Source organism: Arctopsyche grandis, chromosome 3 (assembly GCF_051622035.1).
Source record: "Arctopsyche grandis isolate Sample6627 chromosome 3, ASM5162203v2, whole genome shotgun sequence".
NCBI classification, from domain to species: Eukaryota; Metazoa; Arthropoda; class Insecta; order Trichoptera; family Hydropsychidae; genus Arctopsyche; species Arctopsyche grandis.
Window position 1 is genome coordinate 24,856,299 of NC_135357.1, and position 15,530 is coordinate 24,871,828.

The window sequence follows — 15,530 nt, forward strand, 5'->3', positions numbered from 1 at the left end:
GTTATTGTCAATTCGTACTCAGACTCAAGTAGTAAGTACGGATCTAACAACAGAATTACAAATTCACTTCTTAATTTCAGTGAAATTATGATATTTATAATTCAATAAATTGAAAAATATTAACAAAGTAGTTTTTTTTTTTTTAAAGCAATTTTACCGATTTAATGTTCAGCGCACTTCCAATTAACCCTTTTAAACGAAAACAAAAAATAGTGTGGTCAGAATACTATCCCAATAAACATGTTTCAATAGAAAAAAAATCAATATAAAATAGTATTAACAGTGGGAAAAAATCCCAAGTGAAAATACGTACTTTTGACTTTTGATTTGAACTGGACGACTACTTAGAGAGATTTGTGAGCTGAAAAGTACTACAAATGGAAGATAAAATACCCGACTATAGATTCCAATATTCATTTTGAACAGGAAAATGACAGATTTTGAGACATCGACCGCACAACACCAAGATATAGAAAAATCGCGCGATTTAAAAAACACATATATCTCTGAATCTCGAGCCAATCAACTTTTTTTATTACCAGATTCGTATTCACTGGGCATATATCTGTAAGAAAAGCTACATCTCATCTCTGAACCAAAAAAAAAGTCGTCATTTGTCGAACAGTGTTATTAATAGTTATCAAAATTTACCTAAATACTAAATTATCTTAAAGCAGATTGTTGAGGACTCGATCTATTAGGCAAAACGACGTACGAATATGTATGTACATGTTGCTACTTTGATAAGGCCATTAAATATTTTATTGTCAACATGAATTAACTTTTTCATCATCTCTTTTATTTATACAACTTATTTATGGAAATCAGAAAGCAAAGTATAATATATTGCATGCACTGTAAGGTTTTTTATTTGAATAATTAATTTTCTTAATGCATATTTGCCAAATTGATAAATCTTAACGGTAGACCATCATCTATCCGCTAAAAAAAATAAATAAAATATTCAAAGTGGATTGCTCGTTATTAAAGTATTATTTTGTGATAGTGATGATTGATGGTGTTAGTAAATAGCGTAGGAAAGAATATAGGACCAAAAGACGGGATTGACCAGATAAATAATTATAATATAACTTTAGATATTTACAAAATTTACAATCTTCAGTCAGAATAAAGTGACTTCAAAGAATGTTTATATTACTAAATAACAATTTTTGATATTATATTATTAAATAAATTTTCGATATTAGAATAGAAAATTTATTATACAACAATCTATTGTTGGCACTTGTTTTATTTATAAAATTTGGTACTTGTTATAAATATAAAAGTTATTTTAAAATCAGAAATAAAACACAAATTAGGGTGTTCTATGAATATATAATATATTAAAATGATCTGTGCTTCAGCATTTATTATTACTGATATTATGTGAATAAACTGTATTCAGGGTATTTTGCGCATTTCAACCCTGCTAGGTATGGTGACCTCGTAGCAATCTTGTCCACCTTCGCTAACCCAAACTGAACTGTTCTTACCATACATCAACATATGCATCATTGCCTTAGAAACGTTGGTAGTTCTGAAATCACACCACAATAATCATTCAATTCACTAAAAACAAAATAAGATCATTGTGTAACTCACGGTTGCTTAGGAAGAGCTGTTAATTCCCTATGGCACTCCTTACTATCCTCCTCGTTCATCTGGCGTTTGATAGCTCCTGAGATGAGATCTGTGTCTGTTACACCGGGACACATAACCATCATCCTGATACCAGTCTTGTTGTAATGATATGGCAACTAATAGTTCCAAAGAAAAAAACCATATGAAACTTATTTACTTGTTTGAAATAAAGAGGAATGGGCATCAATAATTGACAAATAACACTTACTGCCCAAGATGTAGTTAATCCGACAACGGCATGCTTAGTTCCACAGTAAACTGGACATCCAGCCAAAGGACCCAAGCCAAGGATGGAAGCAATATTAACGATGGTTCCACCATGGCCACCATGGTTTTTACCCATAAAGCGAATGCCCAGCATAGTGCCGTAGATCACGCCATTCTGAAACAAAATTTCACTGTAAACTCGTTCATATCATACATTTGGGTATTTATATACATACATAGGTATATGAATGAAATTTACCATGTTGATTTGAATCTCCTTTTCCCAATCGGAATCGTTCATCACACCAGCGTTATTGATCAAGATGTCGATTGTCTTGAACATAGTCATAACAGTTTTCATTGCAGTTTCGAACTCGGACATCTTCGTCACGTCGCATTTCACAAAGTAGGTATGGTCCTTGCCGAACTCAGTGTTTAACTTCTTAACTGCTTCTTCGCCAAGAGTGACGTTCATGTCGAGGATCGCACATTTCTGAAATATTCAAGTATATTTACAATGATTTTTTTTTAATTATTTATTTTTATTTTATAAAAATAATTCAATAGATACTTACGGTGACGCCCGCCTTGAGCATGTCTCTCACATATTGGTATCCAATCCCTGTGGCTCCTCCAGTTACCACTGCTGTTTTACCTTTTAAATCGTACATGGTTAGTACTACTCGGTCACTCCTAGTAATAATAAAATCAAGCCTTGAGAAGCTCCTGATCGATTCAAAGCGAATAGATACATGTGTGATGTGAAACAAGCCTTATATACCCGGTCGTCAACAACGATTCCAGATAACACAGGGTTATCGCGAAAGGCTTCCACATGGTAACAAAGAAAACGCATTTTAATCAGTGATATTATTACAATATGTTCTTCAATTTCATCCCCAAAAATAGTGGGTAGAACAAAGCTAAATATTAAGCAAATCCTGTAAAGGCGAACGAGCATACGGACATACATATGTACATATGTATATTAAGTACCCTTCTTATTCACTTCCAGTCACTTTACATTTCAATTTTGCTAAATATATATATATACTTAATGTGGGATGTTGACGATTTTTAAAGACAATTAATTACAGATTTTATATAAAAGTTGCATAAATATGTATGTATGTATATATATATATATAAGGCAGACCATGCGTACAAAAGAAATGAAATATTCAAAATATCAAAAATATTTGAAAATTAAATAAATGAATGTGAATGATGAATATTTATTGTTAACAAAATTTTTACAAAAAACATATATTTGTTATTGTTTTCACAGAAATATAAGAGATATACATAAATATATATTTTAGTTACCTAATAATACAATTTAAAAATTATCCTATTAAAATAAGTTTATGTTTTTAGCACAATAATTATTTATTAAAAATATAATACTTCAAGCATACATTTGAAAAAAACATATGTTTGAATATACATAAAAAATTTCACAATTTTTTCATGCAAATGCCAAAGCAGCCATATGGAAACAACACCATATGGAAAATTACAAATTCTTGAAATAATAACGAATTGTTTAAACGCTTTCTACTTCTTTCAATGGACATTGTATAGATAGTACAGTAAATCTATATTGTACTGAGAACGCAAACTTTCACTAGTAGAAGTATACTTTTGCCAACTCAGTCGCTGAAAGCATATACATATGTATCTGTAGCGTTAAAATGTATCTTTTATTTAAATGAACGAACATAAGAAGCAGTTTTACGAAATATTGTCAAAATTGACGCCATAAAAAACTCCATTATGATGAATTTGAAATATAAAAATATGATTGAAAAAGTAAGAAAATAAGGGAATGATTCCAATAATAATTGGTTGAAAAATTGCAACGTGTTATATATTGGGGGAAGAGAGCATCTAATATTCCCACTTACTATAAAAAAAATAGTAAACTTGATTCGTTCTGTAGATACTTTGTTTTCTTGACATAAAACTAACTAAAAGTTTGACAAGCTATAAATTTCAATAAACCTGTATTATTAATATTTTGAAATACAATCATGTTTTCAGATATTATGATCAATGTATAAATTAAATTTGAAAAAAATGATATCAACTACTGTGCGACAAAACAAGTTCAATTTTATCTAAAAATTACAAAAATAGAAATTAATTATTATTGCATAATAACAATAATATGTAAAATGTGATAAACATGTCTCTAATTTTTTTTACCATTTTTTTTTACCATTTTTTTTCATTTTGCAATACGAATATATAAAAATATTTGAATGTGCAATTACCAAATACATATAAAAAAAATGCATTATCTCCCGTCATGTAGCTTGATATACACGTTCGAAAATTCAATTTCTTATAAGCTTTTTATTTGAGCCATTATTTACTGGGCGATAACAAAACTAAAATAAAGTATTATTTCGAATTCGTGAACCACTGACACTAGTGACCGATTTATGAAAATATAATTGAAAAGTAATATTTTCGTTCATTGCATTTGAAATTCTTAATTAAATTTCAATTTCAAATCATAATGTTAAACTTCGTATCCTTTTGTTAACAGTTTATAATATGCATGAATGAACAAAACAGGTGTCGATATTTAATATTAAACAAAAACTTTTCTTAATCCCTGTGTGTTTGTTTTGCTGCACCAATTTTGCTAATAAATCGCTTGTTGGAGTATTTGAAAAACAAAACAGATAAAACGGTATTTGTATAGCAAATTGATACAGGCATAATCAAACCATTTTTTCCTCAATATCAAAGCACATATGGTAATACCAAATGCCACAACAAATTATCGCTTGTCGTTGAAAAATCTAATATTATATATTACGCTTTCTCTCGACTAGATACATACATATGTACATATAAATGTTGGTAGATAAGTAAGTTTTAAAAATGTATTGAAAAAAATCCCTCAATAAGATTATATAATATATTACATATAAACTCTTATAATATATTATATACAAATATATTTAAGATTTGCAATATTGTTCACATACATACACCTACTCATTATACATATTTATCTTTGTTTCAGGAAAAAATACAAATGTATCAATATCACTATTCATCAATAGGGTGTCTGTGGTTGACGAGAGCAAAGAGGTAAGGAGTATGAATAATATATATTATCAAAAAAAATTATATCAATAATCTGCGAATTATATATGTATATAAAATTCTAAACTGTATACAGTCATACCTCATTATAACGAACTTCTAGGGACCTATTGAATTAGAATCTAGGTACTGTCTAAAAATGTATATTTGTTTGTTCATTATACAAATCTAGTCTCTAATTATTTAGAAGCATAAAATTATACCTATAAATATGTACATCATGATACTTTAACTAAGACCAATTTATTTTTTAAATTTTCACTATCTATTTCTAAATATTTGACTATTCTTAATAATGAAAAAAAAATAGAAATTGGTGTTAAGTAATTTTGTTACTACAATATTTCATTATTATTTAAAACGGCATATGATGTATAAAATGTTATATTTATTCAACTCTCCAATTTTGAATCAAAATAGAAAGACATTCACGTTGATGTGAAAAATTTAAGGGTAATTTAAAATTTGTATTGTACTAGTGCATATAAAATTAATTGGATGGGGGATGAAAATTTTCACAGAATTGAAGTCAGCCATAAGCAAAGGTTTTCCAATATTGGATATCGTGCAAATGCGATGTGTCAATCAAAGCGAAAAATAGAAATGGGGCAAATCAGGGTCAGATTAGTACATATGTACATATGTTCGTATAATTGTCTACTGAATTCGGTGAAATTTCACTGATTGACAGAGTTCACCTTTTGAGACTTTTAAAAATGTATAAGTAATAAATAGTACATCAATGCAGTTTGAGTTAATCGTTATTTTGAAAATTTGTATTAGAATTCAATTTATGAACCCTTACTAAGATGTGAAAATTTCGACCAGGAGATTTCTCTCGACTTATTTCTGCAAGTATACTGGGAAGATCACAGGATGAAGGCCGTGTCTGAACTTCCGTTTGTCGAGTTGATTTGGGAACAGCGTAACATGTTTTGGACGCCCGACTTGTACATCCGTCAGTTGAGAGAAATGAAAGTACTCTCCGTCTTTCAAGAGATGACGTCTCTCCGTCTCTACAAAAACAGCACTTTAGCGATCAGCATAGGGTAAAATGAATAGAAAATTAAATAAAATCAATACAATTATATTTAGCAAATACAATTATAATAATTTGAAATTTAACTTTACAGAGCGACTGTAATTATCAAATGTGACATGGATTTTGTATTGTATCCATTAGACGTCCAAAACTGTGCTGTAGATTTTAGCAGTTGTAAGTTTTCTAATTGAATTAACCACAGACCGCCAAACATTTCTAGAATTTTATTGAAATTAAAATACATACATATAAACTATTTATATGATATATAAACTTTTTTTCTTCAGATAAGTACACTATGCAAGATATGACATTCCGTTGGAAAGGGGATGATCCTGTGAGTTTTCCTAGTGATTTCAGTGATGGATATCGTTTGCCTAAATATGTAGTATCATTTACTATTGATCATGAATTACACAACATATACTACGGTGAAGGTATGTCAACTATTCTATTTATAATAAAACAAATAAAATATATGCATGATAAGAAAACATAATATGTAAATGTGAACGGTAACACTCGAATGTTCTAGGCAATCACTCCACGGCTCGTTTACTCATCACAATGTCTCGAGAGCTACGCAGCTACCTTCTAGAATGCTACTTGCCATCGACCCTTTTCGTGGTCATGTCTTGGGGTGGGTTTTGTGTCATACCAGAAATCGTTCCCGGAAGAATGGTCCTGCTTGTCACGACCTTATTATCGCTAGTCACAATGATCGACACAGTTAGGTGTGTAAATACAATTAAAAGCAAACACGTACGAGTGTATTGAACGGCTATTCGTTTGTCATACGCACATACATAATATGTATATCATAGTACAATATTTATTGAGAGTAATTTTTGAATTCACTAGGAACAACTCGCCCAAAGCTCTCGAGCTGAAATGCATCGAAGTGTGGCTTATATCATGCACGCTTTTTGTGTTTTTGGCTCTAATTGAGTATTTCATTGTTTTGTTTGGCATACGATATGACAAACATTGGAGACATAAACCTAAAGACCTCGACAAACCGTGTGAACCACCTCCGCCACCGCCGCCTCTGCCGCCTCCGACGGTTCTAGTAAACCACACACAGGTAAATGTATTACACAACTCTACACACCAAACTTGCTCTTAGAAGTAGATTTCACAGACAAGATAAGAATTCTGAAAAAAAAATATTACTTTGAACTGAATTATAATTTTTTTTTAAACAATTTACAAACACTTGATGCATGATGATAAATTATTGCAAGCTTTATTAGGAATACCAAAATTGCAAGCTTTTTCGCATTTCATTATTTCGTATGTTTGAGATATGCGGCATTTTTAATTCAACAAATGTCTCCAAGGCATTGTTCAATATCGATGCCAACTGTCTAATGAAAACATTGTACACATTAGCCCAAAATAAATATTAAATTATATTTTTGGAAAACAGCTTTTTTTGAATATTTGGGTCGTATACAAATTGACAGGCTTTGATGCAAGGAACGGCCGAATTACCGCTTCTGATCCATCGCGGGCAAAACGGCAATCGCATAGAAAACTTAAGAGCTTTCGGCCACAGGAAGATTGGTCCTGAGGACACGATGCACAAAGAACCCACACCCCCTCTCCCACCACGGCTGCAAATGCACAGAGTATGTATGATTAAAAGCACGTACAAAAATGCATACATTTGACAGAATAAAGATTAGTATATCTACATATATAAGTATGAGCTTTATTAAATTATGTATGCATTGAAACGTTCATTTAACATTTATTTTTAAGCTTATTAGACGCTTTCAATACACTGATCATTGCGATCAATACATAACGATTACGTTGTATTCTAGTAGGTGTAACATAATTTTGAAATAGCTTATATTAGTCTATGAATAATTTATAAGAACAACCTATGTATATGTGATGCTTGTGAACAATAGTGTGATCAAAATTAGTATATTAGTATTATTATATTATATGTTTGCACGACAACCTCATAATAACTCATTGACATATAATATCTTATATTGTATAGTAATAATATAATATCTTATATTGTATAGTAATAATATTATATCTTATATTGTATAGTAATAATATATCTTAAATTGTATATCCAGGGGCGTCATTTGGGGGGGGGGGCTGGGGTGGTCAACCGCCTCCCCGTAGATTTGAAAAGATTATCCACATTGCTAAATTTATTATTATGAATTTGAATTAAAATACTGAACCAACAAAAATAGAATATTGAAATTCTTTAGAACGCTGTCAGGTATAAACATGACGATTTTTCCCAGAAAAAAAAAATGTTAACTCACCAATATATTTTGTTTTGTTGTTTGTCTTGCTTTGAAAGATTTTCAGATTATTTTGTGCTTTTTATACACCCATTTATTTAACACCCCCCCCCCCCTGGGAAAAACTGAAATGACGCCCATGTGTATATCCAATATTGAGGAGTGAAATATATAATTTAATACCAGCAGCTATTGCACAACTCAAGAGTCCATTATCAGCTATTAAAGTATCGCAAATTAATTTTAATTTTATTTTGCTAAACTAAATATTTCATTGATTTTGCATTTAACACCGCATTTTTTTATATTTCAAATATATTGGTAAATTTCAATTTTCAAATTTTGAATATAAAATATGGTACCATTGTTTTAAGTACATATGTATGTACTATCCGAAGAATAAAAAAAAATATATATTAAAGACCTTTGAATATTTTAACATTTCAAAACCAAATATGTAAAATATAATATGATGTGTCGTCGATATATTTTGAACTAAAAATTTTATTAACAAAAAAAAATTCGAAAAAAATTGTTCTACAGTGTGTACAAACGATTTAATTATAAGAAATTACATATGTATAATATAGTTTATGCGTATACCCATAGCAGGAGGCGAATGTTGAATCATCTGAAGCCGTGCGAGAGGCTGGACGCGAGGCTGTACGAGGCGCACGGTTTCGTGCTGTAGCCGAGCAAGCGGTGCTGTATTGCGGATCGCAGAGAGGAATGATGGATCAAGTGTCTTTAATAATTTTTCCCATCTGCTTTTTGTTATTTACAACAGTTTATTGGATAATTTACTTGAATGCATCTCAAAAGCAAATGCACAAATGACCCGAAGATCATGTTGTTGAGGAAATTGGATTTTTCCTCAACTAAATAATGTTCTAATGACACTATCACAATATTTACGAAACACAAGCTTATTATAGAGATATATATTTATAATATATCTATTTAAATATGAATATACATATATTATATAATACACAAATAATGAGCTCCTAAATTTTAGTCAATTTCAAAAAGTGCATCTCAAAATATACTAGTCATTATTATTTAAGTTTAGATGATTAATCAGTGATTGTTTTAATTTAAGAATGACAATATGTGCCTTGGACATAAAAACAATGTGATGAAATTTGTTCAGAAACAAAATTATCATCTTATTATACTCATAATTATCGTAAAATGAAGCTGTGAATTATGTATGCCTTGAAGTAAAAAATTGTGAGAATATCTATATTTAAGATCATTCACCATTTGATATTAGCCACAAATTAAATTTTTTTTTATTATAAATTTTACACAAATTTAATATCACATACTTTCATAAAAATGTTTTTTCCAATGCGTTTGTTTTTTGAATAACAAGTATATAATATACTACCTAAAATACATATGTCTATATAAATCAGACTCTAGTATTAATTCATATCAGATTTTAAATCAAATACAATGCATGCACGGGTGAAAGAATGATATCCAGTTATGTCTGTATTTATAGATAATATAATTTATCATATATTAATGTGGTTGTGATTATTATAAAGTTGCAACTCAAGAGATTATAATGTCCCATTTTACATAAGTGCCAAAATACATAAATAATCAAAAATATATTAAAATTTCGAAAGTTAAAGTGATAAAACATAAATCTTATATATATATATATACATATGTATAATAGAGCTTACTTAAATTATACACGCAAGTGCTTTGTACACAAATATAAAATGTACATTTAAAAAAACCACTTTAAAAACAATGATAGCCCACCAGAAATAGCTTGCCTTACTATAGTTAAGAAACCTTTGTCAATATTTTTCTGATCTGAAAGTATTAATATAATTTTAATTATTAAAATATTATACTATACATACTTTATAATAACCTAAGTATATTTAAAAATTATTTAAATAACTCTTTATTGATAAACAATTTCCAGTCTTATTCCTATTCATTCTACAAGTCATTCGCAACATCCCAAAAAATAAGTTTATTTATAAAATAGCACAAAGTTACATTGAAGCATTATATTAAATCACAATTTATTTATTAACTTTTAAATTTATTAAATTTATTTATTTATTTATTAACTATAAAAAAATATTTATATCAAAGATCAAAAAGAAATAATTTTAAAAATCATGATATCTAAATGTTATCATCAGAGATCGGCAGACAAGTTACTTTTACCCACAAAAAATGGTTCACTGTAGTCAACCTTTTTTTTTTGCTCTCTTGCTTTGTAGGACAATAGTGAACCATTTTTTGTGGGCAAAAACAACTTGTCCGCCGATCTCTGGTTATCATCAGATATCAGCGGCCAGAATTCTTTAATGCGCAAAAAATGGTTCACTATTGTCAATTACTATTGTCCTTCAAAGCAAGAGAGCAAAATCAATAGGTTGACAATAGTGAACCATTTTTTGTGCATTAAAGAATCCTGACCGCCGATCTCTGGTTATCATACATCCAAATTTTATAGATTCAAAAAAAATCAAAAACAAACACATACATACTTATAAACACATAAAATACTCGTATCTGTTATATTACTCATTACTCAATCAATAATGTAAACATAATTTACTGTAACAATATTTCAAGTGCAATTATGTAATTTTTTTTCAATAAATATATATATACATATTCAAAAAACTATTTATGATTTTTATTCATGTGAAAGAAAACAAGTGAGGTTGATTAAAAATGTATATGTAAGGATAAATATAAATAAAAGTATTTTTTTTTCAATGATATATAGAGGCCTTGTAATTTCGGATCATACGCATATGTACATATGTATATGTAAGGCAGTGGCTTAACTACTATGATGCGGGGGTATACGAGCCCTTGGGGTTGGGGGTCCCTGGAAGGATCTCCAAATATTATTAATACATAAATTTTAAAGAAAAAGGATAAAGTTATATAAATAACCCTAAGAAAATGACACAAACTAACTAAATACAATCTTAATAAATTATATTCACACGTGGAAAATTAAAATGAATAAAATACTAAAGAAAAAATTAAATCGGTCAATCCAGACTAAGTGAACTTGCAATTTTGTCTATTAAACATGAAGCTCTTCAAATTATGTAATTGCAGAATTTGCAAATTTAGGTGCAAAGATCATTTAAAAGGTAAGTTCATTTATTTAATTAAAAACAGGGGCCCTTTGAAAACTGCCGGCCAAGCGCAGATCCAGCAATTTTTTTAAGGGGGAGGGCAATTTCTAATTTAAAAAAAATAGAATTATTCATAATAATAATTATATTTATTCACGATGCAATTAACAATAAAAATACAATGATTAAAAAATTAATATAAAAAAAAAACTGTTTCGACTCACTTGAACATATTGTTCACTAAATAAAAGATTTTTATAGGAATAAATTTAGATATTATAATAAGCATATTATTGTATATAAACTAGCAAAGATGGATGTTCTCGTTTTTATAATATTATCTATTACATATATAAAATCTACATAAAAATTCAGATTTCCGATTAAAGAATACAAGTTTATAAAGGAAAAGCTTCTAAAACTTTGACGAGGATAATCCAATGATTCACTTATTATGTATAGTATTTATATTATCAGTTAATATTGACGTTAATGTAGAAAATGAAAAAAAAAATGACAATAGTTAATTATTGTACATTTAAAAGGTATTGCATATGTACATTAAACTAAAATTATTTTCTATAAGACCAAAAAATGAATAAAACTTTGAATTAATTTCATTACTACTCTATTAAAAAATCTAATTTTCTTTTTGCTCTATGTGCAAATTTATTGATGATATTTTCTACATTAACATCAATATTTCGATGAATATTTAATAATGTTTCTCAAAATTTTCAAAGTTGAAAAGCTTCTTTCGACTGAAGCTATGCTAACTGGTAATTTAAATATTATGCATAATATTTAACTTAATCCTTTTATCTGATTTTCACTAATGTAGCAATAAAGAAATGGGTTCGTTTACTTTTTTATATACATCTAATCTTTCTTTTTGTGAATTTCGGAATTTGCGTTTCTTATCTAATTTGTTTGCCTTCACACTATAAGAAAGTACGGTTCAGATATAATTCAAAATGTAATATTGTTTAAAATATTTTCTTCTTGTTTTGTTTCTGATTTAATTGAAAAAGTTCCATTTTTGTTTTATTCCAACTATTTTTTTTATTCTATTATATGTATATATATCGCTTTTACAAAATAATCGATTTAAAAAAAAAAATCTTGACTTAGACCGCTTCCATAATTAAGAGGGCTGTACACCCGAAACCTTAATTTTGTTACCGTTCCTTTCTTCGATATATACATATATTGAGTGTATGTATATATTGAGTGAATGCGACAGTTGCGCTTCGACCAGATAAAACGTATTTTAAATTGACAAAGTTTCGTATTCTCCTCCAAAACTGGACCAATTTTAAAAAAAAATCATCATCGGTATGAGAAAGATACCTTCTATGCATCTATTGGCGTATTTTTTTTTTAAATCGACTGTTAAATAAGCACGCTGGACTCGTTTCGTGGGTGTAAAAAAGAGGCGATTTTATAGATGTTTGGCAGCTCCTAGCTCCTATAAAAAATAATTAATCAAAAAAATAAAACGATAGATGCACCCCAATGGTGGATATCCATAGCATATTAAAAAATAATTTCTCTAGTGCCATAATTGAGGAAAGGAGAAGTATACTACGTTTGTATGGACAAGGCGCTGCTGTCCAGCCCTCTTAAGGGCACAAATATTATTAGCAGATGGTGATATCGAAACATCTTTTTATAATTGAAATTGCCAACAAATAAATAAAAAAGTGAAAGTTGAATATCCCTGTAAGATCGTTTTTTTATCATTCAAAATCCGTTTTCGTCCTTGTCGCTTACTACCTAAAATCTGGGAATCACCCGGGATGCACCTGACAAATAACATCTGTGGCGCATTGACTGTCCAGCTTTTGTCAACAAAAGGACAACCATTTTTTACGTCGCTACAAAATTATTTAAATCAATTTATAATTTTCAAACGGTAATGAAATTTAGGGAGGGGCGATTGCTGCCACCGCCCCCCCCCCCCTCTGGATCCGCCATAAATGAGGGCCAAATTAAAGGATTAGAGGTAAAGGTTATATTAAAAAAATAATAAATATTTAAGATACTTCCATTTCTAAAGGATAGAATTTTCAAACAGGATTGTGGGGCAATCATATATGTACATATGTACAAGTGGTTTCTTAAGTTCAGTTTCTTGTAACGTGTGATAAAATCTAAAAAAATTAAATTTAAAAATTTGATTTAATTAATAATTTCGGGCTACATATACTACATACAGTAGCTAATAAGTAAGGTAACGAATAACGAGTGTTCAAAAAAACGAATGTTTGGTTCGTAGAAACCGTGACATTCAATTTAATAAAAAAAACAAATGAACATTCAAATAAAATAAATTTAATCAAATGTTTACTAATAGATTATCCATGTTTAAACGGTTTACATTACAAATACCGAGCGAAGCCGGGTAAAACCACTAGTATATCATAAATTAAAATAACAACAGCAATTTAATAACAGAAAACTATATTTCATTTTAACTTAATTAAACTGCTAGATTTGATACAAATACATAATACATATAAAAATTAACTACACCAACTTAACTCAAGAATATTATTAATTATATCCATAAAGTATACTTTCTATATAAGCTCTATGCATATCTCTAGAATTAGATTTTATACGCCTTCCAATCGGCTCCAAATCAGCATAACACACTGGAAAAACTTTATCAATCACTTTCACAGCTTCTTCTTTTGCTATCTGTCTTACGGAAAGAACTGAATAAAGCGCTTTTGTTTTAACACAATCCTAAACAAAATATTAATAATTATATACATACATACGTACGACTTAATTAAAATTAACTATATATATATATATATTATTATTTAATACCTCGTGGGCTTTTTTGACTTTTGTGAAATTGGCATCGCCCTGTGACCAAGCGCTTAAAAATGAACAATGGGTTAGATTAGCAGCTCTTATTTCTGTACAAGCTAAATGTTCCATGTTCTTAAAGTCTAATTCTCTTCGACAATAATCAAACATGTGAATCATTTCATGCGCCAAGACACCTTGCACAAATCCTGTGCTCCGTGCTGAATTCTGACATACCACAATCTGCAATATACACCTTTTATTAAAATAACTTAAGAAATTGTAAATGAAAAACTTATTTTTATTTTAAATCAATAAATTTCCGAATATTATAAGTGAAGATACCTGATTCAATTCTGGATCATAGCCACCACTAACAGAAATGTCACATACTTCACATGTAATGTGTCTTCTGATGTCTATTTCGCTAGAAAATTCAAAAACAGAAAAGTTGAATATTTTTAAATACAATATGAAAACCTATAGATTTCATTAAATTTAAATCTAAAATTTACCATCCGGAAGATTTCAATGCATTCATCATTAACTGGACCAATGGACCTGATATGTAAGCAATTTATAAATTTATTTATGTACACACACACATTTTAAATTTAATCACTAGTATAAAATCTTTGAAGCGCAAACCCACTTTTCATGACGCATTTGTAAACATTCTTTTCGCATTTGAATTTATCGATAGTCTCTCGGCCTTCCATGCCAACTAGGATACTTCCCATACTTGGTTTATAAGCACCTTTACGTTCTGGAAACAAATCATATCCCCACATTTCTTCATTTTTTTCGTTTCGTTTTGTATTTTTATTACTTGACGATGAGTTTTGATCGGAGCTGGTTGGTTCTTCGCTGCTGTTCGCACTCATTATTGCTTCTACAAGAAAACGTTCAAATACATAACCCCAAAATAGCACGGAAACTTGACAGCTACGAACTGTCTTAATTGCATAATAGTGGTCTAAGTTCCTTTTTTACTGGCCATAGCATTTTTACGAGTCGTAATGAAAATTTGGGTTCGGTGATTATCGGTCACAAAGCACTCGTCACAAAGTCACTAAAATCTCTATAACGGAACATCTGGCAGCCGGAAAGTCCATCGTGACGATAACTATCATACTAACGAGAACTTAAGTTCCAAATATTGTGTATTCGCGATTTTCATGGCAAAAATTGTTTTTGTGACCACCGCAATGTGACGAATAGTCCAATTACCGAAAATTTGACATGTCACAGTTCGCATTTTTGAAAAGGGTGAATTTGTTC

The 15,530-nt window shown here is 29.4% G+C and overlaps 3 protein-coding genes across 4 annotated transcripts in view; 1 reads left to right on the forward strand and 2 right to left on the reverse strand.

The window, feature by feature from the left end:
• Window positions 1-9,184, forward strand: part of LOC143909037 (glycine receptor subunit alpha-4-like) — a 46,925-nt gene extending 37,741 nt beyond the window's left edge. Inside the window, exons 3-10 of one of the 2 annotated variants that reach the window (XM_077426927.1) lie at window positions 4,892-4,959; window positions 5,803-6,023; window positions 6,108-6,190; window positions 6,304-6,453; window positions 6,552-6,750; window positions 6,878-7,100; window positions 7,483-7,647; window positions 8,902-9,184. In XM_077426927.1, the coding sequence (XP_077283053.1) occupies window positions 4,892-4,959; window positions 5,803-6,023; window positions 6,108-6,190; window positions 6,304-6,453; window positions 6,552-6,750; window positions 6,878-7,100; window positions 7,483-7,647; window positions 8,902-9,129 (1,337 nt within the window). In that variant the 3' untranslated portion in view covers window positions 9,130-9,184. The remainder of the gene's footprint in view (window positions 1-4,891; window positions 4,960-5,802; window positions 6,024-6,107; window positions 6,191-6,303; window positions 6,454-6,551; window positions 6,751-6,877; window positions 7,101-7,482; window positions 7,648-8,901) is intronic. The other variant, XM_077426928.1, reaches the window with a different exon arrangement.
• LOC143909039 (15-hydroxyprostaglandin dehydrogenase [NAD(+)]-like) lies at window positions 1,067-2,644 on the reverse strand. Its single transcript, XM_077426929.1, has 5 exons — window positions 2,427-2,644; window positions 2,111-2,344; window positions 1,853-2,026; window positions 1,606-1,760; window positions 1,067-1,540 (listed from the first exon to the last, which is right to left on the reverse strand). Exons 1-5 carry the CDS (start codon window positions 2,520-2,522, stop codon window positions 1,405-1,407), a joined length of 795 nt encoding a protein of 264 aa, XP_077283055.1. The 5' UTR covers window positions 2,523-2,644; the 3' UTR covers window positions 1,067-1,404.
• Window positions 9,185-13,681: 4,497 nt separating the features above from the next.
• On the reverse strand, window positions 13,682-15,385 carry LOC143923125 (mitochondrial inner membrane protease ATP23 homolog). The gene is made up of 5 exons (XM_077446647.1): window positions 14,902-15,385; window positions 14,765-14,810; window positions 14,595-14,676; window positions 14,268-14,492; window positions 13,682-14,180 (listed from the first exon to the last, which is right to left on the reverse strand). The coding sequence occupies exons 1-5, from the start codon at window positions 15,131-15,133 to the stop codon at window positions 13,986-13,988; spliced, it is 780 nt and encodes a 259-aa protein (XP_077302773.1). The 5' UTR covers window positions 15,134-15,385; the 3' UTR covers window positions 13,682-13,985.
• Window positions 15,386-15,530: the final 145 nt, after the last annotated feature.

What these genes read in the sequence shown, in the direction of transcription:
- LOC143909039 (XM_077426929.1), bottom strand. Translation starts at nt 2,522, where the DNA reads ATGTACGATTTAAAAGGTAAAACAGCAGTGGTAACTGGAGGAGCCACA. An exon ending in AGGAGATTCAAATCAACATG is followed by an intron (nt 2,027 to 2,110) that starts GTAAATTTCATT and finishes ATTTTGTTTCAG; the next exon opens with AATGGCGTGATCTACGGCAC. An exon ending in GATTAACTACATCTTGGGCA is followed by an intron (nt 1,761 to 1,852) that starts GTAAGTGTTATT and finishes TGGAACTATTAG; the next exon opens with TTGCCATATCATTACAACAA.
- LOC143923125 (XM_077446647.1), bottom strand. Translation starts at nt 15,133, where the DNA reads ATGAGTGCGAACAGCAGCGAAGAACCAACCAGCTCCGATCAAAACTCA. An exon ending in GCATTGAAATCTTCCGGATG is followed by an intron (nt 14,677 to 14,764) that starts GTAAATTTTAGA and finishes TGAATTTTCTAG; the next exon opens with CGAAATAGACATCAGAAGAC. An exon ending in AAGTCAAAAAAGCCCACGAG is followed by an intron (nt 14,181 to 14,267) that starts GTATTAAATAAT and finishes TATTTTGTTTAG; the next exon opens with GATTGTGTTAAAACAAAAGC.